The sequence below is a fragment of the Chiroxiphia lanceolata genome, chromosome 19 (assembly GCF_009829145.1).
Source record: "Chiroxiphia lanceolata isolate bChiLan1 chromosome 19, bChiLan1.pri, whole genome shotgun sequence".
Lineage (NCBI taxonomy): Eukaryota > Metazoa > Chordata > Aves > Passeriformes > Pipridae > Chiroxiphia > Chiroxiphia lanceolata.
Window position 1 is genome coordinate 12,581,682 of NC_045655.1, and position 23,663 is coordinate 12,605,344.

The following is a 23,663-nucleotide window of genomic DNA, read 5'->3' on the forward strand; positions in this document are numbered from 1 at the left end:
ATGGTTTAAGCTGACATTATGTTGTTTTATTTCAGATTTCACAAAAGAAATACTTTATAAAACTAAAACCAGTTAACCCAGCCACTATCAACAGAGGGCGGTATAAGCAAAAGACACTAGGTCAGAACCTGCAGTGAAGAGCCATCTGTTCCTGTCACTGGAACGCTCCTGTACTACCAAGACGCTTCACTGGGGGATGAAGATAGAGCAAACTGGGGTTTTACAGCAGTTCTGAGAGGCACAATAGCTCCTCCTAGTTGGTGCTTTGTTGCTACCCAGGTCTCCTCTGTATCATAAGTGTAGCAAGGATTTACTGATTTTGGAAAGGACAGATGCAGCATAGCAAAGGCAAGAAATTTTTCAATTGAATTTTATGCAGGTTTCCTTTAAAAAGGTACTATGTTTTAAAATCATACCATCAAACTGATTACTTGGCTAACTTATGTGGGATCTCCAGTCTCATTACTGAAAGGAAAATGAATACACAAGGCCTAAGCAAGCCCTGTGCTAAATAAAATATACAGAGGCTTCTTAGATACTTGTATGTTTGCCTGAGCTTTGGTTATATGAGAGCAGGGGTGGGAGGATTAATTCAGTTGTTAAGGAATTCTACTCCCTGCCCCCACATTCCAAATGTTTGGTTGGGTGGCGAGACTGAAGGTGGGAGGGAATAAGGTAAAGCAATAATCTTAATGCTTTACTAAGGTTCTGATACAGGAGGGCACAGAACCTTGCACAAATACAAACAAACAAAGTACCGGCCTAGGAACACCTTTGCCCAAGTTAAGGCTGTTCAATACAGGGGCGTCTGTCAAACCATCCACCCTATCCCCCCAGGCCCCTCTCTCCTAAGAAGAGTGAATGATGGCAAGAATCTTTTTTTCTACCTTTTCCTTTCTGAATAGGGCAGGGCAGTGGGAGATAAAAGAACGAACCAAACAAGAAACCAGACTATTCCAAAGATGCACTTTTGTTTAACAAATGGGCAAGTTTCTCTTGTAGGATAAATCTTCCCCTCCAAAAAGGGATGTTTCTTTTCTCCTATAACCCATGATAAATTAAAACCAAGTAAGAAGTCTCAGGTTTGACACAATAAATACTTAGAATATAGCAAATTAAAAAATATAGTTACAAAACCCTCAATGGAATTCTCTTTCTGACCTAAACTGCAGACTGATTCTTCACAGACAAAAAGTATCTCCAAAATCAGCTGCAGCTCCACTCCTCTCTCTGCTCACTAGGCTTGGTCAACAAGTGCTATCACATACCCTTTGGAATACTGTTAAGACAAAAACAATATAGAGCACAAGAAATCTACTCCTAGATTTGTTTTTCATACTGCCAAGGGTGTAGGAAGCAACCATCGGGGGGGAACCCTCATAGCAGTGCACAGTGACAGAGTCACAGCACTACAGTAACACAGACAGGGTTACTAGGGGGAAAAACAGCATAGGAAAGGAAAGAGATAGAACCCATAAAAGTTGGGAAAAGATAAGCAAGAAAGAGAGAAAAAAAGACCAGTCGAGTACAGCTGGACTTCCCAGTTCTGGCAGCAGAGCAGATGAGATGTTGAACAATAGGAAGAGTTCCTTGGGGTCTGTCATAACTAGGAATGTCGTTGGCATTTTCTTCACCGACAGTGAATAAGCAGAAGTTAACCCTCCCTGACACTGACACGTGGCTCTGCCAGTGAGCTGTGGATGATTCCAATAATCGATTCAACACCAACTCCCTCCAGCAAGGTGCGGTGATCCCCTTCAACAACGTGGACAGATACTTTCCCATCACATACCTGCAGAGACACAAAAAACCCCAACTTTTCATTCACAATCTACAACCAGTTGGTCATCTAGCTGGTTTGGGTTTGTCAGTCTTTTAAGTTACTCATAGTTTACACCACTGTCTCTACTAAATTCAGTTAAAAACAGCACCAGTTTTACCCTGACACATTTTCATAGCTTGGCTGCAGGGCACTGTTTGGAACCAGTGTTTTAAAGCACAGTAGTGTGACAGCCTGGCAGGCAGTCCACTCAAATATAATCTGGGCAGGAAGTTAGCCAATCTGGTACCAAAAGAATAATTTACCTACAATATCAAAGAATAATGATAAAGTAGCTACTTCCAAGCCCTTAAGAAAACCAAATAAACACCCCCTTTCCCCACTATCTTTCTCCCATCACCATAAGTCTTTCTTTAAGGTCATTATGTAACCTTAAGAACATGTAAATTAGCCTGGAATCAATAATGACTAAGTTAGAAGTCTGAAAAGACAGGAGATGCCAGAAACAGGAAGAGAATTCTGAAAATCACTTCCTTTTCCCTGGCATTTGCACCATAAGACATTTAACCCTTCTATGTGAGCAGGCGCTATAGAACAGTGACCTTACCTGGACTACAGGCCACAACCCTACTTTTTTTAGGCCCACAAGAAACCCACTGCTAACTACTAACTTCTAAGTGGTCCAGAAAAGGTAACTGAGAAAAAGCCGCCTTTATTGTCAGAAGGCTGACACTTGCTCTTTAGGAGGCTTCCCCCATTCAGTGGACAAACTTTAGGATCTATAGTGAAAGAAGACTAAAAGTTACTCTCTTTTAACATCTTTATCATCCAAAGTAATTCTAGAGGGCTGCAAGAATCAGCTGTAGAAAACATTATTCACTACAGAAGCCTGACCTTCTGGCCCTCATTACCCACAGAAAATGCCTGGAACCAATCAATGCATTTGCTTTTTGGGACTTCTAATTCTTGTTAGAGCACAATAGCTGCAGAGCGATAATTTCTTTCAGGTTGGTTTTGTCCATTTTTCCTCAGTAAGGATGATGATTTTCCACGCTTTTCTTTGGATCCCCCAAATATCAGGAGAAACTCAACAGTCACCAGTGGACCTGAAACTGACCTCTGAGAGTTTGTAGTCTCTTCCCAGACCTTCCTCATATTCATTGTGAGACTTTGCCCGCATCAGTGTCACATTCCCATGATACTTGGAGTCTGGTATATACTTGTCAGCAGCCTTCAGTTTATGGTAAAATGAAGTAGCAGCAAAGCTGAGTGCTTCACGATTGATGTTTGTATGAATTTCAGTTATCAAGTCTACAGCAGCATTCACACGAGCCTCCAGATCTTTCAGGGGCAGAAGAACCTCCAGCAGCTGGAAATATTAACATTTTTTTTACATTAGTCTCAATAGCTCAGAATCCATCTCCATTAGGCAACAAACCACACCCCTCTTGTGCAATATTAAGAAATATACGTAGCTACTTTTTTATATATATATTTATACACACACACTTTTTAAGATAGATATATATATACGCATACACACATATAAAAAAATAAAGATTACCTTATTGTATTCAGTGCCTGTAAATTGCTGAACAAAGGCACATAACGCTTCAGTCTCCAATGCAGCCTCATTTCCTTGGGTCAGTTTGGCTCTGTAGCTCTGGAAAAGAGAAGAACACAATATGAACGTGAAAGGGATGTGCCTGATCCTGAAAGTCAGATAAAAACAATTAAGAACAAAGGGTATGAACTGCGGAAAAAAGGGAGGGGGGAGTCCCTTGAGAGATTAGGAAGCAAATCCAGGGGTGGCAATTGCCAAGAGCCAAGTATTCTCTAGAAAGTACAATGTAAATGGAAGGGAAGCCTTAAGCAAGGTTTCCTAGCACCACTACACGAGGATCTTGACTTGCAGACACCAGGATCTTCCAGAAGACATACTAATATTATGATTTATCACAGCAAGAGCAACACTTGTGCCTGAGCTCTTGCCAATTAATGAAGACGACCCGTTATACGCTTCTACCCTTCAGCCATCTCTAAAGCATCCACTGTCCACAGCTGTCTCCCAACTTCCCTGTTAAGAAGGTTGTCAGCTTTTCAGATTGCTCATATCTAGAATACTAAGCTCCAATACTAAGCCCTCATGAGAGGATGGTCCCCAGACAGAAGATTTTCTTTGTGTCCCTCACCTGAGTATATGCTGCCACAAAGGAATGAGACCCATCAAAGAGGAATAAACTGTTGAGTGCATGGGAAGCATTTTGTTGTGCTTGCAGCTGGGAGCACATTTCAAAGGCTACACAGGCACCGAAGGAGTATCCAGCGATGCGGTAAGGCCCTTCAGGCTGGATCTGCTTCATGCAGTCAATGTAATAGGCTGCCAGGCTCTGGATGCTGTCCAAGGGAGCAGCTAGAACACAGAAGTGAGTTAGAAACAGACTCTGGTGAAAAGACACTGGCAGAGACAAATATGTTTTCGCGCACTGAGAAACAACCCTGTTGGAAACATTCAGGTTATTGTGCAGGTAAATTACTAGATTATGGTTAAAAACTTGTGTTTTGAAAAACCAGTAGTAATACTCCTGCTTTCCAAGGACAGGTGGAATAGTATGCTTCTTTTTTCCCCATACATAAGCTCTTCAATCTAACCTATTATTCCTCTTGATACTTGGGGATGTTTGACATGACCCTATGTAGACTAATAGGCCCTGATACTTGTCCCTGAGAGTTTAATAGTCTAGAAACAAAGCACTGTCTGTAAAGCAACTACAGTTCAGAATGTTACGTTTGCATTCAAAGTGCTGAAGAACTGAGATACCTCTTGTACACTGGAGCCCATAGCAGGGCATGTGAAGTCTGGAGGCGAGAGTGTAGAAAACTGCAATGGATCCTTCAATGGGGTGAACAAGGAAAAGAGGGCGCTCTGTGCTCTGAACATCATTGAGACGGGTGATTGTTGGCCCTTCTGGGTTCACTAACAAGTTGTTCAAATCTAGTTTTGGAGGTTCGCCCAGGCCTGTCTTCGTCAGTGGGGACGACTTCAGCTCTTTGAAGGAAAGCACACCAAACACAATTAGCTTCAGGATCAGTCTTGGTCATGTAGCCACATTCCTAAAGGAGAACCTCAGGGCTGCTCTAGATTAGCCCATTGGCTCAGCACATCAGACACAGACATAAGGATCTTCCTACTGTCAGTTTCTCTGCAGCAAGGGCACATGCTTTTAGCTTACTATAAGCATGACATTACATTGTTTATTCCCCAGAGAAGTAAAAGGTCTCAAATTGCATAGTGCACACAGCCACGTAAGAGTACTCATGCATGCAGATGCTAGCCAGGCAAGAAAGCAGCTTTCACACTTGCTCTTATACCCTGCCCCCAGGAATGATGGGCCTGACCCAGTGGTCAATACACTCCTGTGACATGTCTGTCACTTAAAAGCTATAACCTTATTTCATTATCCAACTGAGGTTTATGTCACTTAGACTGAAAGCAATGGATTGCAAGCTTAATTATTTGGACTCAGGTGACTGGTAGCAACCCTAATCCAGACACTGTACCCTCTGCTGTCTTGGACTTGGAAGAAAGTTCACGCAGTTTGTTGATTGTAAGGAGTCGAATTTCTCTCATGGTCATAACGATGTCATAGTCTCTCTCCAGTGTCTGGCGCACCTCCACTCCCATCAAGGAATCCAAGCCCAAGTCAGCCAAGGAACTGTCAGCATTCAGACTACTCACATCACGGACACCTGAGAACAAAACAGCACACCAGCAGTTTCTTTTCAGCTCTAGGCCTCTCTAGCAGCCTTCTTCAGTTCCTTTTTTCTCCTAAAATCTCAATAAACTGCAGCTACAGAGAATTACCTTTCAGGATCATCTAATACTTTCACAAGTTACCTCTTCTACAACCCACATCTTGTCATATGGGATCTAGTCTTTAGAGTACACATTAAATGTGCTCAGATTTATGACAGTCCCAGATAAATAGCTGTGAACATTTTCACATCAGCTCTAGACCGAGTCCTGAGCAGTCAGTCAGCTAGACAAATTTCGCATACTGGGGGCTCTAACTGAAACTGCAGTCCTAAACTTAACGCAACTAATCCTGATCTACGACATGAGATGAAAGTTATCAGTGTCAATGATGGGTGATTGCAACACAATGTCTTTTACACTGGAGGAGAATATGATTCCTCTAGCCTTCATTGCCTTTTCCCCTTCAATTTTCACAATGTTCAATCTCTCATCCTTTCCTTACCTGTAAAAGGCCTCTCATAATAACACATACAGGCCTTACCTGTAAAAAGCCTCTTAAAATAACACCTGCATCTACAGCTGTTTGCCTTATCCTCTCCCTTGTGCTGCCCCATGATGCCACCCTTCCCACCATTAGGCCTCATTACTAGCGTCTCCCTTTGTTGTCTTCACACTTCCTCCTTCCAAACTAACCCTACAGCTGGTTATAAAAGCCATGTCTGCTCTCAGAGGCCAGATGTGCTGTCAATGAACTGCACACAATTCTTTAAATACCACTCAGGAGACTGCCTTTCATTTATCAGTACCTCTTATGGTAGAAAACAAAGGATCAATACACACTTTTGTCTGCAAAAGAGATAACTGAAGTGGGACACAGCAGACAGAGTTGACAGAGATTATTCCCTTTCAACATAAAAATAGGGGACACAATGATAAAAGGAAGCAAGTTCAATACAGACAGGACGTGGCACCTGTAACACATATTTAAGCTGTGGTTACTAGATGTTCACATGGGATGACAGACAGCTGGTTAGTGAATACACTACCAGTTAGCCACTTAGTACAGAAAAGCTACTTTTTGCAGCATGGGGACATTCCAAGGTGAATGTTTGAAAGCTGGAATAGTACTCAGAAAGTAAGTAATATATTTCCCCTATTATATACTGTCCCAGAATTTTGCTTCTGGGGGCTGTTCCTGTTGATTCTCCATTGGAGAGAAGTATCAGTCCACTTTAAATAAAACTCAAGACACTGGAGTATATGTGCATGAGTATGTAAACACAGTAAGGGAGTAAAGCCCGTACAAGAAACCAAGTGATTACTGGAGAGAAGGAGCACTGTAAATGAAAAAAAGAGAAAAAAAGCGAACAGTCTCACAACAACAACATACCCACACCACAGGAAATCAGGAGGAGATGCTGAACAGAGCACCTACAGCAGCACCACTGCTTTCCAAAAGCAATGAGATGGTAGACACTGTTCAGCAGTGCTTGAGTGAGAGCACTTACCCAGGATGTGAGCAACAGCTTCTACAAGATCCCGTTGACTGCCTCCTTCAGCTTTCACAGAGACCTTCTCTGCTAGGACAAAACTGGACATGACAGGATGAGGTTGATTCAGGAAGATATCCAGCACCTCCAGGCACGAGCTGATTTGCTGGGGAATTGTTCCCCCCACCACAATGTCTTTGTTTCCCATTGTCTTCAGCAAGATACCCACATCACCAATGGCTCCCCACTGGATTGCCAGGCCTGGAGGAGAAATCAGAACAAAGAACACACTAAGCCTTCTAACTAAAGCACGTGTGCAGCAACAAAACAGAGTTAAAAACCAGCTAAGCTAAGGCCTGCATTTCCTTTGTGCTGTTAAATGGTCAGTGTTCATTCACACATGAATGATTCAGGATAACAGTTGGGAGGGGAAAACAGCCTTCAACATTCATTATCACTCCAGGTAAGTGCACAGGTCTCTGGTGAGCTGGTTCTGGATGTTTGGGGAGAGAGATTATTCTGTGCAATGAGTAAAGTCATCTTACCTGGGAGTCCATCATGATGTCGCTGCTCACAGATACGCTCCATGGTAGAATTGGCAAAGCCATAATTACTTTGCCCAGCATTACCTCTTCCACAGCTTACAGAGGAGAACACAACAAAATAGTCCAGACCTGGACACTTCTTACGAGTCACCCTGGGAGCAGAGCAGGAGAGAGAAACCTCATCAGAAAAACTTGCTAACTATGTTACCGAGGAAGGCTAGTGCAAGACTAAAACGACTAAGTTTGATCACTTCTGTGACCATAAAAGCAGTTATTATTTGTCCCTTCTACAGACACTTACCAATCCAAATGAAGGGTGCCTGAATACTTGGGCTTGTTGACCTCCCAGAATAATTCAGGGGTTTGATTTTCAATCATGCCATCTCTAAGGACCTATTGGGGGGTGGGAGGAGGGATTAAAAAAAGAAGGTGCAGGTTCAGTATCTCCAGTTTCTCTGTTTAAATATGGCACAAGGCTTCAGATATGAGAGGATATCTCTATACAATGTATTTTTGTAACTTTGCAGTACAGACATATACTGAATATCCCAAAATATGACACCATGGCTTTTGCTAAGTCTGCTTTTTTTCAGTATTTTTTCAGTATTGCCACAGCAACAATTTTGGCAAGTTCTAAATGGGATTTTTCCTGTCCCCAGAGATCTTGGACAACATTTATTTTATCACAGAACTGAACTTGCTGGCCAAATACTGTTGCTTCTCAGGTCAAGGGGCCAGAACCAGAAGCCTTTAGTCACTAGGTAAACCCAAAACATAGTGTCCTTTGAAACACAGAGAACTAAAACTGTATGAAGCCTGATTGCCTTCAGTAAAAAAGTCACTTGAATGGGTGCTGCCTCTTACAAGCATTTTTCTTACTTACCACAGCCAAATTAAAGATGCCTCCAACTGGTCCAAGCTGCAAAGCTTCTTCTATCAATAGCTGCGTTCCTTCCAGTGTTCCAATATCACTGGTAGATACCAACACTTGGATTCCCAGTGCCTTCCACTCTTTAACACGTTTAGCCTGGTAGCCTACAAAAAATAAAGGCAGACAGTGCCTGAGATGAAGCATTCAAACCATAAGGCTTTGGTTAACCTGCTCCTTATTTTCTGACTAGATAAGGACTGAATAGCTAAATAATTTCTGATTCAGCTACAAGACAAAAATTGGCCAAAACTTAAAACAGTAGCTAGAAATCACTTGAATTTCAGAAATATTCTAAATAAATCAAGTGGAGAACAGAATCGGGAGAACCTCTCTCAATGATTTTTGAGCAGACTTGGAAATGCGGAGAGGTCCCAGCTGACTGGAAGCTGGCGAACGTTATCTTGATTTTCAAGAAGGGCAAGAAGGAGGACCCCAAAACTACAGGCCTGCCAATCTCACTTCAGTGCCAGGTAAAGTTGTGGAGAAGATTATTCTGGGAGGTATTGAAAAATACCAGAAAGACAAGGCAGTCGTTGGTCACAGCCAGCACGGCTTCATGAGAGGAAAAGCCCTGCTTATCCAACCTGATTTCCTTTTATGACAAGGTAACCCACCTGCTTGATCAAGGGAAGCCAGTTGATGTAATCTTTTTGGATTTCAGTAAAGCTTTCAATACTGTCTCTCAGTGTATCCTTCTGGACAAACTGTCCGGCCCAGAGCTGGATAAACACATCATGTGGTGGGCGAGCAATTAGCCCTCGGATCGAGCACAGAGAATGACAGTGACTGAGGTAACCCTAACCTGTCACTAGTGGGATTCCACAGGGCTCTGTCTTGGGCCCTGTGCTCTTCAACATCTTTATAAATGACTTGGACATGCAGACTAGAAGAGATACCAAGAAAGTCTGCAGATGACGCAAAACTGGGAGGAGCTGTTGACTCCCTCAAAGGCAGGGAGGCCCTGCAGAGAGACCTTGACAGATCAGACGGCTGGGAATCACCAACTGTATGAAGTTCAACAAGGGAAAGTGCAAGATTCTGCCCCTAGATGGGGCAACCCTGGGTGTACATACAGACTGGGGAATGAGATGCTGGAAAGCAGTGCCAGGAAGGGGCCCTGGGGGTGCTGGTGGGTGGCCAATTGGCCATGAGACAGCAGTGCCCTGGCAGCCAGGAGGGCCAAGTCTGTCCTGGGGGCATCAGGCCCAGCATTGCCAGCTGGGCCATGGAGGGAATTGTCCCGCTCTGCTCTGACCTGGGGCGGCCTCGCCTGCAATATTGTGGCAGTTTTGGGCACTGTGATGTAAGGAAGATATGAAGCCCTTGGAGGGCGTCCAAAGGAGGGCAACAAAGATGGGGAAGGGCCTTGAGTGAAAGCCACGTGAGGAGCGGCTGAGGGCACTTGGTGTGTTCAGCTGGAGGAGACTGAGGGGAGATCTCATTGCAGTTACAACTTCCTTGTGAGAGGAAGAGGAGGGGCAGACACTGATCTCTTCTCTGTTTTGACTGGTGACAGAACCTGAGGGAATGGCCTGAAGTTGTGTCAGGGGAGTTTAGGTTAGATATTAGAAAGAGGTTCTTCACCGAGAGGGTGGTTGGATGCTGGAATAGGCTCCCCAGACAAGTGGTCACAGCACCAAGGCTGACAAAGTTTAAGAAGCATTTGGACGATACTCTCAGGCACATGGTGTGACTCTTGGGAATGGGTGCAGCACTAGGAGTAGGACTCGATGATCCTTGTGGGTCCCTTCCAACTAGGCATATTCTGTGATAAGGCTGGGGGGGGGGAAGGAAGAAGAAGTACAACCGTGAAGGGAAATGAACAAGAATTCGGGTACTGGGACAGGAAAGAATGGCTAGATTAGAGCAAGGCAACAGATTATAGAGCATAGCCTGAAGTTGAGAAATATTTGATCTACGTGTTTGCGCAAGTTGTGCAATTGTGAGCTTGCCAAAAGAAAGAAGAAACCTGTAGAGACAGAGATTGTATGAGGAAATACTGAAGACTATCACCGATAAGAAATCTCAATGCTGCAACTGTAATCAAACTAACGCCTTAAAACTGAGTAAAACCACTTACAGATGTTATCAGATAGTAGGGTCCATCTTTACAGATGTGCCACCTAAGGAGTAAGAGCAAGCATCCACACATGTAATCTGAGAGACAGAGTATTTTTAACAAGGAGTTTATAGGCCCCTCCTTGTGGCATGTGATCCAACATGCTACAGCCACTGGACAAGTCAGTGAGGTAGCAAATGCAGACTTTGCAGAGGGGGTAAAAAGTAAGGCTGCAAAAAAATTGTGTGAGGGAGAAAACGGGTTGATAGAATTAGGAAGCATAAAAAGGGGAAAGTAGTAGTTGGAAAAAAGGTCAAGTTAAAAGATACTTCCTCCTTTAGAATAAAGGGGACAATAGTTTGTTTAAAGTGAGATAATACACAGAGGAAAGGGAAGAAAAGAGATCAAGACATTATTATTTGCCAACAGAAGGCTTAAAAATGGAGAGAAACTACAAACTGAGGTCTGTTGAAAGGTAGTCAGTTTCCCTGTTCCCTTACAATTTTTGCTTACCAGTTCGTATGCCAGAACGAGACGTCAGTATGAGCTTCTGTGCTCCTCTCTCAACCAGCCACTGTGCCAACTCAAGCCCAAATCCTCCTAAGCCCCCTGTGATGATGTAAGACTTGGTGGGTGGACAGGAGGTACGAGAGATTGCAGAGATTTTCACTGGTTCAGACTTTCTTAAAGCATATTTCTTTTCCTCTTCTTGGACCTTCCCCACGCCCCCACAAAGGAAACAAACAAACAAACAAAACAGTTGTTACGATCAGATACACAATACAATTATCTTTCCATGCTATGCTCCTTCAGTCAGTGGGAATGAACCTTGTAGAATCAGCACAGAGACTTGACAGCTACATTTGTTACAGTGTCAGCAGTAAAAACTGACCCTGTGCTGTCCTAGTTACACAATTTCAACTCAAAATGGATCAAAATATCCAATACAGTCAGCTACAGAGGATGCCAGATGCATCAGAGAATCAAAGTCATTATCTCATTACCTTGATCATAACTTTGCCAATATGTTTTCCTTGTGCCATGAACCTGAAGGCAGATTCTACATCTTCTTTGTTGAAGACTGTACTCTTCAGGGGCTTTACTACACCGTCTTTTATGCCTTTCTTCAACAACTCTGATACTATTTCCCACTCTTGGTTTCCCTCATCAAATATCGAATCTAATAGGATCCCATGAAATGCCACATTCTTGAGGAAGAGAGCCATTCCTAGAAAAAGCAACTTGGTTATGACCTGATGCTGCTGACATTTCAAAACAATCTATCTTCTGCTTCAGAAACATTTCTGTGTAGGTCACAGGAGTAAAGCACTCAAATGCTTGAATTCTACATTTTCCAAACTCATTCTTGCATATACTCTCCAAATGCTATATTCATTAGGTTGTTCTCTTATAAGCAGACCCAGTTTAACAGAAATTCCACTCACAAAAACTGCGTGTTGAGAGGACAAGCTATATCATGGTTAGTCTGATATTAAAAAGGACATTTTTTTGTCCAGTGACAGCTGAGTTAGAGTCACAGAGGAGCTAGAATCCTAATGCATCCTGTCAATCTCCACAAGAGACTCTTCCTCATAGCAAGATGAAGAAGATGATTTTGAAATTTAATTAGAATAAGAAAGCAGACTGTCAACACTTGCTATATGCAATCATTCTAAAACAGGAGAACATTCTTGTAAATGTCAGACACAGGTACAAACTGGGAGTGGCTGGAGACCAGCCCTGCAGGAAGGGATCTGGGGGTGCTGGTGAGTAGCTAAAACCTAATTAAATGTATTTCCTGGTGCCCATCTTACCAAGCTGACTGTTGTTAGACAGATCGAATTTGCCTATTTCCAAGAAGCGCCCATGTCGAGCAAGACAACGCAAACTGGCCTGGAGCTTCTCTTCTGCCAAGGAATTTAACACAAGATTGACACCTGCAACGAAAGGAGAAGCAACTACTTAATAAACTCAACTCTGCCAAGAGCCTAACCCTGTCTTCTAGTGACTCATATTGTCTTTAGAAGGTCCAACTGCATAATGTGGCACAGCTAACAAAAAAAGGAAAAATATTTCTTGAACTTCACCTTTTCCATTGGTAACTCGCAGTACATGTTGCTCAAAGGTAGTATCTCTGGAGCTGGCAAAGCTATTAGCATCCAGCTGTGGGAATCTTGCTTGGAGATACTCACGTTTCTCAGTAGAGCCTGGAAGTAGAAAATAGGTTGAAAGATGTCAGTACTCTTACACTAATTTCTTTTTTTATGATGAAACAGCCCATTTTCCTCTGCACATCTTTTCCCAAAGGACTGCAACCATGAGCAGCCATCAATCACTTGTTTCAAAGCTCTTAGTCTCTCAAGATGTCAAACCTTAAGACAAAGGCTGTCTGGTTGGTACTGCTCATTTATAAGGTAGAGCAAGGACCAGAAAAAGACCAAAACCTTTCAATGCATAGGCATTGGATTCATATTATCGAATCAAAAGGAACAAGCCTTGATCTTTTTCCGTACTTTTGATTATACAGCGGGCAGGGGTAAAGAAATCTGACTGTGTTGCGGAAGTTTTAAGCACATAGTCAGTATTTATCATGTATGCAGTTCTCAGCCTGGAAACTAGATAAAAGCTACAGCAGATCATATTGGGGGGAATAAGTATATACCTACATAGGTGTATACTTATATATGTATGCACATGTGTGCACACACATGCTTCCTCTATTTCTTATCTATAACTCTGTATTTTTCCCCATAACTTTGGCCCCTCTGTACTCACCTACAGTAGCAAAGACACGGCAGCCCATGCTCAGGGCAATGGCAATGGCTGCTTGGCCCACACCTCCTGAGCCAGAGTGAATAAGGATACTCTCACCCTTCTTCATACCACCTCGAACCACCAAAGCATAGTAAGCAGTGGCATAAACCACAGGCACTGAAGCGGCTTCTTCTAGAGTCCTAAAGAGCAAAGTGAAAGAGATTATCTTTAGCCTTAGAAAAGACTAGTAGATTCTCCTGATGAAATTTGCCTTTCTGCAATGGAAAGGCTAAGCTGTTGAGATTGACAACCACTTATACTCTCCGATCTATCATAGGGCAGACTACCACAGCTACCAAGCACAGCCAAGATTCATCATTCTACAAAAATATTTCAGTAGCTAACCAGTAATATAACCAACACTGAAATCTCAGTGTATACTGAAACACATGGAGCTAAGAGCCCCAGAAAGAAATGAGAACTTTGTGCCAGCCACCCACCTATGTACAAAATCTAGAACTGAACTCCTGCACTGAATCTGAACCAAAATCCTACAGTTGCTCCAAACACTATAGCCCTGTTATCATTTTCCATCGTGCAGCACTCAGGTTTGATCAGCCTCAGGCAGGAAGGCAAACCTTAACCAGAAAACAGAAGTTGACCTACCAGTTTTCAGGCACCTCCCATAGAAACTTCTTGTCACAGTCTACCACTGTGGCCAGCCCCTTTGCTGGCAGCAATCCCATCACTCTTCTTCCAGCCAGGTCCCGTCCCGAGAACTCCATGCCCAGCATGCATTGCTGCAAAGCCCAGTTACCTGAAAGAACATTAGCACCTTTTATAAAGGAAATTTATCTTCTAAAATCCCTTTGCTACAACAGCGGTCCCTGAAAGTCAGAACCCCAGAGACAGAAAGAGTGCTGGGAGTCATCTACTATGTACACAGTTCATAAGTCCCCAGAGTTAACATCTCGCTCCAAGAGTAGCAGAAAAGGACTTAGTCTCATTAAATCTTAAGTCTTTATCCTTGCTGATACTGCTTTAGTTTCCAGTTTCCATCAGAGAAATCTCATGAAAACACCTTGTTTCAGAGGCAATTCTGTCCCTCTGAAAAAGAATGATACATAAACTAGAAAGGATGATCACAGCAAAAATATACTGCAAAACCTGAATTTTTGTAAATTCACATTTTAGACACTTATGTCACCCACAGAATCATAGAATGGTTTCGGTTGGAAGGGACATTAAGGACCATCCAGTTCCCACCTTTTGCCATGGGCAGGGACACCTGCCAGGTTGTTCAGTCACTAAGGGGAACCCAGCCCTACTCAAGTCACCCATAAGAATCTCCCAATGAACTAAATTTTTACATGTTCTACCCCCTCTCTTTTAAATAGATTTTTAAAACTATTTCATAGACATTACATTAATTCTTAACTTCTATGAAGCAAGGTAACATCATCTCCATTTTGCGGACAGGCAATGACTTCATTGTGCAAAATTTTTTTCCTTAAAGCCAAGCATGTTCAGCAGCATAAAACTTCAGCATTCTCACCTTGGTATGTATCCTGTCCGTCTCTGGAACCTCCATCAAGTTGTTTTACCTCACACTTGGTATCTACGCAATGAGGTCAGTAACATTTCCTCAGAGCGTGGTTTGTTAATTGTGCCATATGAAAAAAATGGAATCACATGCTTTCTTGCTAAACTGGCATAACACTTTAGCCAGTACCAAGCTAACATTCAAGAGATTATGCGAATTATTTCTAAGACAACAATACGTAAATACATTTCCTTCCACTGTAATTTTAACTCACCAGGGATAGCATCTGGAGAAAGCTTCCCTGTGGCCAGCATAATGTCCCGGAAGTTGAGAGATGCATAATAGACTTTGCAAAGTAAAACATTGGGATTAGTTGTGTGGAAGTGTCGAAGCGGGGAGACAATCCAGTGAAGAGAGGAGAGGTCTCCACGAGTCAGCACATTTACATAGGCGTATTCTGTCAACTCCTGAGGTTGCGCTGCAGAAGAAGGAACAATAAGAACTTACATACATTAACACAGGTACATGCTTTCCAGAAGGAGTAAATTTCTTGTGTAATTGCTACCTCCTCCTCCATTTGCTCTGCAGAATGCTCTTTCTTACTCTGCAATACTACTGATACTCTAAACAGCCTATCCCTTCTCCTGATATCAGAGCGTGCCACTGTTTGCTCTGAGCTGCAGCAGAGGAATTAAAAATTATCCATTAAAATAATAATAATAAAAGGTAACTGTAGGAACAATAGCTACTAGTTTTCTATTCAAAGTTCATTCAGATTCAAGACCTTCCAAGCAATCCTCAGACCTTAAAGGAGTTACCTTGTTGCAATGGGAGATGCCTGAAGGAGCCCCACTTTCCATCACGATACACATTCATCACCAGGTCCTTCTGAACAATCTTCTGCATCTCCAGGGAAGAAAGACTCGTGGGTGGGACAGCTGATGAAGAGTTCAAGTTGGAAATGAACACACACCTGGAAGACACCAGTTGTCATTTTGTTTATTTTGGTAAAGGCCTGGAAAGAAACTAACACAGAAATACCTCATCTCCCAAATGTGGCTCAAGGGCATGCTTACATACCTCATTCGGTGGCCTTCTGCTTCAAGGCGGAGGCAGTTCACCATTCCCAGAATTCCTGAGTTCCCACAACTGGTGGCAGTCAACCACACAGGCTGCTCTGATGGGTCAGCCAAGACCTCCTACAGGACAAAACCCAAATTGTTTTACCAGGAACCACAAAGAAAATAGACCTCATATCCTTGGCAGAGATGAATGACTATGAAAAGCAACTGAACATACACACACTCCCATTTTAACATTACTAAATATCTCATTTAGAAAGTATAATGATTTGGAAATTCACATACACAGAACACAGGAATTCTTACCTTTAACGATTCAACCCACTTATAATTGGTCTCATCTATTGGCAGAAAAATGGGTGTTTTGGCAGGGGCTTGCCGGCGACACAGGAAAATAACCGAGCCAAAGAATGACTTCTTCATGGCAACTAGATTCAGTGAGGCTTTGCTGAATAAGTCCTCCCACTGTGCCTGTCAAATCAAGTAAAATAACAATATAAGAGCAAAATCAAGAGTCAATTAAAACTACAAGTCACATCTATACTTCACATTGAGACTCCTTAAAGACAACTTCACCAGAAATAACAGGCCCTGTCCACCTCTTACTTCCTTTTGCTTGAAAACTTGGCATCTGTTCTGTATTGTCTTGATACAAATATATGTTTAATTAACATAACAGTATATTTTCCACATCTAGACTACTCCTTCTTCCCTAAAGGATCTCCAAAAAGCAGGAGTACAAATATATCAAAGCCCTTGTTAGGGAACTAGTCTTAGCACTACCAGGTATGCAAAACCCACAGCAGTGACCATGCCATCAAATCCCACAGGGTATTTGAGTGCGTCTAATCTATGTCACAAAAGCCCTGTCTGCAGGGAGATGGGGAGAAGCACCCAAACACTTGCAAAGAAGAAGCACCTATATACCTAAGTTACACTGAAATGGTATTTCAGAAAAAAAGAATGAAAATGCATGTATGGCATATCCAGAAACACTTCAGGCTCTACCATGTGAATGAAAGAAATATGGCTGCAGGCTCTCAGGAAAGCATCCATTTACTTTTCATATGCTAGGCACAAACCAGCAGAAGTGTGATCCCTTACATCAAGGAGTAGGGACAGCAACTGTATCTAGAAAACTTTGAGAATTATATTAAGTCCTGCCCACTCTTGCCTGCCTTGTATCATTTTCTTTAGAGAAGGTGCATTCGACTCACATATCTTATTCGAGGGATTTGCTAACACCAGACTACTGGTGTTATGACAGATCTATGTTTTATGTTATCATCTTCAGTAGCATCTCAGTGTCTTTTTATCCCCTTTTTTACTGGGAAAGTTGCAAAGCAAAAGATCACCCTTTCTTCTCAAATCTCCTCAAAAAATCTTTGCAAAAAGTAAAGGGCTAGAATTCATATAATTGAAAAATTCAAAATCCAACTACCCCACTCCAGAATTATAAACAAAAAACTTAAACTATTAGAAGTGCTACTCTCTTCTTATTCTAAAAGAAGACAACTGAGAGGCTACATTCCATCAAATCAGGAAGAATAGGAAAGTTCAGTAGAGGCACAATTTCCCATTACTGCTTAGTCTAACAGCTGCCAAGAGAAGGTGATGTCCCACTTCCCACCCTTACTCTTGCCATTCACTCTCCTCCTCTTGTGCCAGCTTTGGCACTAGTTAATCTGCATAATATACTGATTTGAAGATATAATACAGACACCCTGCTCCCCCTCCCCCAACTTCTCTGGGCTTATTTTACTGTATCTCATTATGGAATCAGATACTAAGTGGGAAGGAGGAAGGGAAGAAAAGACGAAAGAAGAGTACAAGAGAAAAAAGTCTTCCTTCCTGGAGCACTTTAATTTTAGAAGAATTTAACTAGTCTGTAAAGTCTCACTCCTAGCAGTGATATCAAAAGGAAGAGGGATATTCTGATACTGAAGCATTTTAGAATCCTACAGTGATAAAGCTGTACCCCACCCAACAATGCAGCACAGTATTTTAACTAAAAAGGAATTGTCCTGGCCCCTGTTTTCACACAGATTAGACAGATAAACACTGACAACGAATAATGTTCCATGCATTAAGAAAGGCTTTCCTGACTGAAGCAACAGTTTACTCTCTCAACCTAATATGTAGTAATTCACAAGTCCTCTCCTCTGAAGAAGTGTTTATTAGATATTTCTGCAGAAGGCCTCAATGGAAAGGAAGTGACACCTACTCAACATTCACCATCAGAGCTTCTGAAGGCAGGGGACTCCAGGCTACCCACCAAGGAAGTGTTTGCCCTTCCAGGAGGCTTACCTCGCTCAGGAAGCTGTGTTTCTGCTGCAGATCTGGGCTTGTAAGGAAACCCACAACTTCCCCAAGAGTTTCTCCTTTAAGAAGGGTATGTAGCAGAACAAACCCTCCTTCTTTCACTGCAGCTGCCAAATTAGAGAGGATTTCAGTGGTGTTCCCTAGAACACTTGTTGAACAGTTGTACACCACCAAGTCAGCGTTGGTCAGATTTCCAGAAGGAAGGCTAGATGGATCCCACTGGCTAGAGAGAACACCAGCATCTTGCAGCTCTTTTTCATAAGCTGAAAGGTTTTCCAGGACGCGGTCGGTGGCAATGTAGTCCACCTGCAACAGGGGCTGAGTATTCAGAATACTTTTGACACGAGAGAACAGCTGTCCACTTCCTGCAATAGCCTGAGAGAAAAAGAGGAAGGAAAAGGAGAAACCAAGTTGAAACATGAATGTTATCTGAATGATATCCAGAACAGAAGCATGCAATCAGCATGCCTTCTAGGAAGGCCTAGAAACACTAACTACTGTCCTATCCCAGGCCTCCAACTAACCTCTACTATCTTTATCCTATGACTGATCATGTTCTCCACCACCACATCCAGGCAAGTCTTCAGCTCCACAGAATCTAGCAATCCACTGAGAAGAGGGTCATCCTGGAAGTGCATTTTCTCTTGAGTCACAACCTGTTCCAGCTCAGAATGGAGGTTCCCATTCAGTTCCAGACGGCAGATTGCAGCAAGGATATGCTGAAGGCCCTTCTGTTTGGGTGAGGACCCTGTAGCAGCCACTGCAGTGTCTAGTCCAGGGATGACTAGTTTGACCCCATGCACTGCCACCTTAGACTGTAAGTTCTGGATCAGACCTATGGAATAGAAGGGAAAATGAAAGGAAGAGTCAGATTTTCAAAAAAAATTTCTTTTCTTCTTTGCTTCCATTTGCTACACCAGCTGATCAGCACCACAAATTACAGCATCCTCTATCATCAGCCCAGTCACACAGGTACAGTGCATCCTCTGGACATTCACAAGATTATGTATTGTGCAGTAGTGGCAGGCCCCAAACAAGTAGGCTTTGTGGTAAGACAAACGAAGCCACTAAAGTTACCTGGGGTAAGAGGGCAACTAACAGAAAACTTCTGATTGACTTAGGGATCCTGTGGAGGGAAATTTTAAGTTTCTGCAGATATAAAAATACTAAAATGCTTTTTGCTTTATAAATCAATGGGAAAATAGCTCATCCTGACTAATATCAGGAACAGGATTACAAAAAATAAAATATTTTTACCACAGCATATGTAAAAAAAACTTTTGGGGACAGTATTTGGACACTGCAGGGGAAACTAAGGAAAAAAAGAAAGGGAAAATCTTTGAAATCTGTTGCCAAATTTAAGAATAAGCATAAAGACACTTTACCAATATTGAATGATGAAATTACTGTCTCAAGATAAAGCAAAATTCATCACTAGAATAAAAACTTTTAAAAAAGTGGGGTTTTTTTCCCTTTGATGAAAAGGCATTTAAAGTGATGAGCTGAGGGGGTGTCTCCCCATCCAAGAGCACTGTATTTAGCTACCAGTTTCACAACAGACTGAACTGCTCCTATTCTACTGTTGTAGCAAACAAATTTTTTTTGGCATGCTTCACTAAATAACTTTCTCTTTTTGGATATGCTCTTGTGCCCACAATCAAAGGGGAACAAAAATGTCACCTTACCTATCTTGGCAGTTCACAGGGAAAACCAAAACAAGGTTAAGGACTTGAGGAAGTAAGCTCTCCTGTCAGTGTTTGAAGCACCTAGGTTGGATTTCTCCTAGGTAGGATGTGCCTCTCTACTTGCAGAGGGGGTTGTGCCGTCTGACACCATGACTGTTACAGAAGGTAAGATGTCTCTCCTCATGGCTTTTTACTCCTATCTACATCCTAGATATCTCAGGCAGAACTAGTTTCTAGCTTCTAGGACACGTATAGAAACAAGACCCCTGCTGAAGTCTTCTACAGAGACCAACACTCATTTCTTGCACGTTCTCAAGTAGTATGAACAGCCACTTCTGTCAGGCTGGAGGATTTCCCTAGCGTGACAAGAAACCAATCCCACTCTACCTTTGCAATGCTCCAGATAGGCATTAAGATGGGCACTGGAAGACAAACAGTTACTCTCAGTGTAGGGCACAAAGCAGAATCTTTCCAGGGTGGGAGGGGTCCGTTCCTGTTGTCGGCGTGGTGCCACAGAAGCATGAAGGCCATTGATCTGAACACCTCCTGCCATAAGGCTGTCAAGACAGCGGTCCACAACAACTTCAAAAGCTGAAAGTCAGGAAAGAAATATAAGTTTGAAAACACAAGTATTTTGTTCCAGGTGATCTGATGAACAGTATCAGGCTGTTACATGCTTATAGAGCTGCAGAATAGCTTGGAGACCAAGAGGGCCCCCTGAAGTCCATCCTACTACCTAGGAATTCATCCATTCACCCACATGGCAGTCAAAACAACCAGCAAAACTCAAGCATGAGACGTTACCTTCTATATTGTCCTGGTATTGGCACACCCGCTCTTGATGCAGCACTGGGTCAATGCAGACTGAACGAATCCTGGTGGGTAAGCGCAGACTGCGGCCAGGCTCAGCTAAGATCAGCACATGTAGCAGAGTGTCGAGGAAGGTCACCCAGTTCCCATTCCACAGAACCTTCCCTGCGCTTGCTGCAGAAGAGGAATAGAAAGCCTCACTATTTGGTCATTCAACAGAATGTCACTGTTTATTACATGCCAAGTCTGGTGTATGTACCCAGCTTCCCCTGTAAACTCCAACAGTCAGTTCTACATTGGAAATAGAGCACTGGAAAAACTATTATCAGAATTCCTGGTTGTTCTCCATTATCACAAAAAGTGTAATTACCACACAAAGCACAGTCAGGTGAACTGTTAGCACAAATGGAATTAAGAGATCAAATAGTCATCATTACAATATCCATGCTCATCATGCTTCTTTTGAAAGTAAATTCACCTTCACTGTTGCATTCTAGAACACCCTGGAAAGTTGGTCCATAGTTATATCCACGCAGATGCAGCTCTTGATAAACATCTTCTTTCAGGAGCCCAGACTTTGAGCTCATGTCTACTTGAGTCCGAAAGTCATCTGGCTGGTTATGGAAGTTCTTCAGAGTAGTGTTTTCTAGGAGGGAAATCTTCCCTGATGGGCACAGTAACAAGAATAACAATCATTATCCTTGTTCATAAATAATGGATTTTACTAAGACAGTATATACACTTACACTTCCTTCACTTACCACTCACAGCCAGATTCCCATTTCCTGACACCTCAAAACAGCGGGATGCAGGCATGAGTCTTACTTCCAGCTGTACTGATCCTGCAAGAAACATTGAAGACAGGACTGTGAGGTCATTCACTGGTACTGTCTTCAAGCAGAACTCTCTTTCACTATCTCCAGACTCACAGCTCACAACATGTAATAAAGGTGACTACAACGTGTACTACTTGACTGTAGAAATTCACTTCTTTGTTCAGTCATGCTGCCCTCTTCTTTATAGTCTCTTTCCGGCATTCCTCCTCACTTTTCCCATGCATTCCTTTCCTCCCACTCCCTTCACCTTCATTACACAGTTTTGGCACAGTTGTGCCAGCACTCCTCACTCACCCTTTTTGGGAAGGATAGTAGCCTGATGAATTGTGACATCTTCAAACATCACAGCCATTTGCTCCATGGCCATGCCAAGAGATCGTGCCAGTGTTCGCCAAGCCAGCACCAGGTACCCAGTTGCTGGGTACAGAACTCTGCCATCAATGCAGTGACCAACCAAGTAGTGGTCAGGAGAGTCAGGACTCACATCTGACAAAGAGTAAAGAGCAGAATAAAAATAATAAAAACACTAATAAAGACATCTTGTCCCCTCGGTGTCTACAACAGGTTCTAGGTGTTTCCCCAACTATCCTGTCTGACAAATGCAGCCCTCCTTAAAACTGCTCTTAGTCTGATTCAGAGTCTGCTCTGTTCATGTTCTTTCATTCCATTTCAGAAGTAGATCTGGGTTTTTTTCAATCCAAACCAAACACTAAGCTTCAGACAATGGCTTCAAGGATGCTGCTTTGAGTACCCTTTTCTTAGTTTTACAAAAAAAAGAAAAAACAAAACAACAAACAAAAAAAAAACACCCAAAAAGACAAACACACCGATATTGTAGACTGAAGCAGATGCAGAGCCTTTGGAACCTGCTGGAAAGTCTTCAGCTTTTGGAACATCCCACTCCTGGCTATGGTCCCATTTGATGTATGGAGAAATGAGGGGTGTTCCCACAGGGACAGGGTATTCCACAGATGGGAACAAGTTATTTCCAAAAACGTTTATCCTAGGAAGACAAAAAGAATCAAGATAATGTGGGAAGGAAGGGCAGGGAGAAGGGATGGGGAGAAAAAGTAGGGGAAAAAAAATTGATCATAATACTTAGAGGTCAGGCAGTAATTGGTCTTGGACTCCATGTCTGAGATGTCTCCAAGAGTACCATGAACACTTACTGCAGCCAAATTTGTAATTTTAATAGTCTACAAGATGCGAAGTTTATTTCCAAGAGCTAGTTCCAGACTTCCTAGGCCTTTAAATGGACCTTATCTTTAAAAGGCACCTTCCCAGCCCAAGCAGTCTCTAACCCAAAGGAACACTTCATAAGTGAACATGTAAAGCACAAATGTACACCCCATTTTTTCCCCAGGTTTCTTGAAGGAGTATTTCAATCCTTGTGAAGACATGCATGCTAGAGAAGAGACCTGAATTGCCTTCCATTATCCCACTCACCCTCTTCCCTTAGTCTCCTTACCCAGTTAAATGAATCTTTCCAATCTGTGTTAGGAAGAACTCCAAATTATTTTTGTGCTCTTTCTTCATCAAAGGTAGAATGGTGCAAGTTGGTTTCAAAGTTCTCCTCAAGATAGCCTGGTCAAGTAGAGTCCATAAATCACCAGTGGAAGGCATTACTTATTGTCTCTGAATTTTCCTCTACAGATCTCAAACCATTTATGTTTCTGTGCCAAGAGTTCTGTGCTAGCTGCTAGAACACACACCACTGCAACAGGGGAGAGTACCCTTCCAGCAACTCAAGCTGCTGCACATCTGGTAAAGCAGAACCTACGTAACATTAATGTAATTCTGCTGAAACACAAATATCCCTTTCCCAAGCAGATTGTCAAGTGAAATCAAAAGCTGCATCTAAAGAACTGCAAAGCCACCTTCTCATGTCTCCCACTCGCACACACTCCTTTCCCAGGAGCAGCACTTTCTGGTCTGAAGCATTTTCCAAGCAAAAGCCATTAGACCAGAAAATGCAGCCTTGAACACCTGACCCAATTTCTATCTTCTCTTCCATTGGATCCCATGATTTTTACATGAGAAACAAAAGGAAGAGAAAACCGGAACACTTT

At 42.6% G+C, this 23,663-nt stretch overlaps 1 protein-coding gene across 1 annotated transcript in view; it reads right to left on the reverse strand.

The window, feature by feature from the left end:
• The window catches only part of FASN (fatty acid synthase), a 43,320-nt gene continuing 19,657 nt past the window's right edge, over positions 1-23,663 (reverse strand). Inside the window, exons 15-43 of the mRNA XM_032706323.1 lie at positions 23,063-23,178; positions 22,422-22,597; positions 21,889-22,080; positions 21,520-21,600; positions 21,237-21,422; positions 20,753-20,932; positions 20,336-20,539; positions 18,788-19,098; positions 18,249-18,638; positions 16,248-16,412; positions 15,940-16,058; positions 15,678-15,832; positions 15,134-15,337; positions 13,983-14,133; positions 13,338-13,516; positions 12,650-12,769; positions 12,377-12,499; positions 11,567-11,790; positions 11,076-11,277; positions 8,456-8,607; positions 7,874-7,965; positions 7,573-7,724; positions 7,046-7,288; positions 5,342-5,530; positions 4,602-4,829; positions 3,973-4,193; positions 3,345-3,443; positions 2,898-3,149; positions 1-1,792 (exon numbers count right to left, since the gene is read on the reverse strand). Coding sequence (XP_032562214.1) covers positions 1,655-1,792; positions 2,898-3,149; positions 3,345-3,443; positions 3,973-4,193; positions 4,602-4,829; positions 5,342-5,530; positions 7,046-7,288; positions 7,573-7,724; positions 7,874-7,965; positions 8,456-8,607; positions 11,076-11,277; positions 11,567-11,790; positions 12,377-12,499; positions 12,650-12,769; positions 13,338-13,516; positions 13,983-14,133; positions 15,134-15,337; positions 15,678-15,832; positions 15,940-16,058; positions 16,248-16,412; positions 18,249-18,638; positions 18,788-19,098; positions 20,336-20,539; positions 20,753-20,932; positions 21,237-21,422; positions 21,520-21,600; positions 21,889-22,080; positions 22,422-22,597; positions 23,063-23,178 — 5,244 coding nt within the window. The 3' untranslated portion in view covers positions 1-1,654. The remainder of the gene's footprint in view (positions 1,793-2,897; positions 3,150-3,344; positions 3,444-3,972; positions 4,194-4,601; positions 4,830-5,341; positions 5,531-7,045; positions 7,289-7,572; positions 7,725-7,873; positions 7,966-8,455; positions 8,608-11,075; positions 11,278-11,566; positions 11,791-12,376; positions 12,500-12,649; positions 12,770-13,337; positions 13,517-13,982; positions 14,134-15,133; positions 15,338-15,677; positions 15,833-15,939; positions 16,059-16,247; positions 16,413-18,248; positions 18,639-18,787; positions 19,099-20,335; positions 20,540-20,752; positions 20,933-21,236; positions 21,423-21,519; positions 21,601-21,888; positions 22,081-22,421; positions 22,598-23,062; positions 23,179-23,663) is intronic.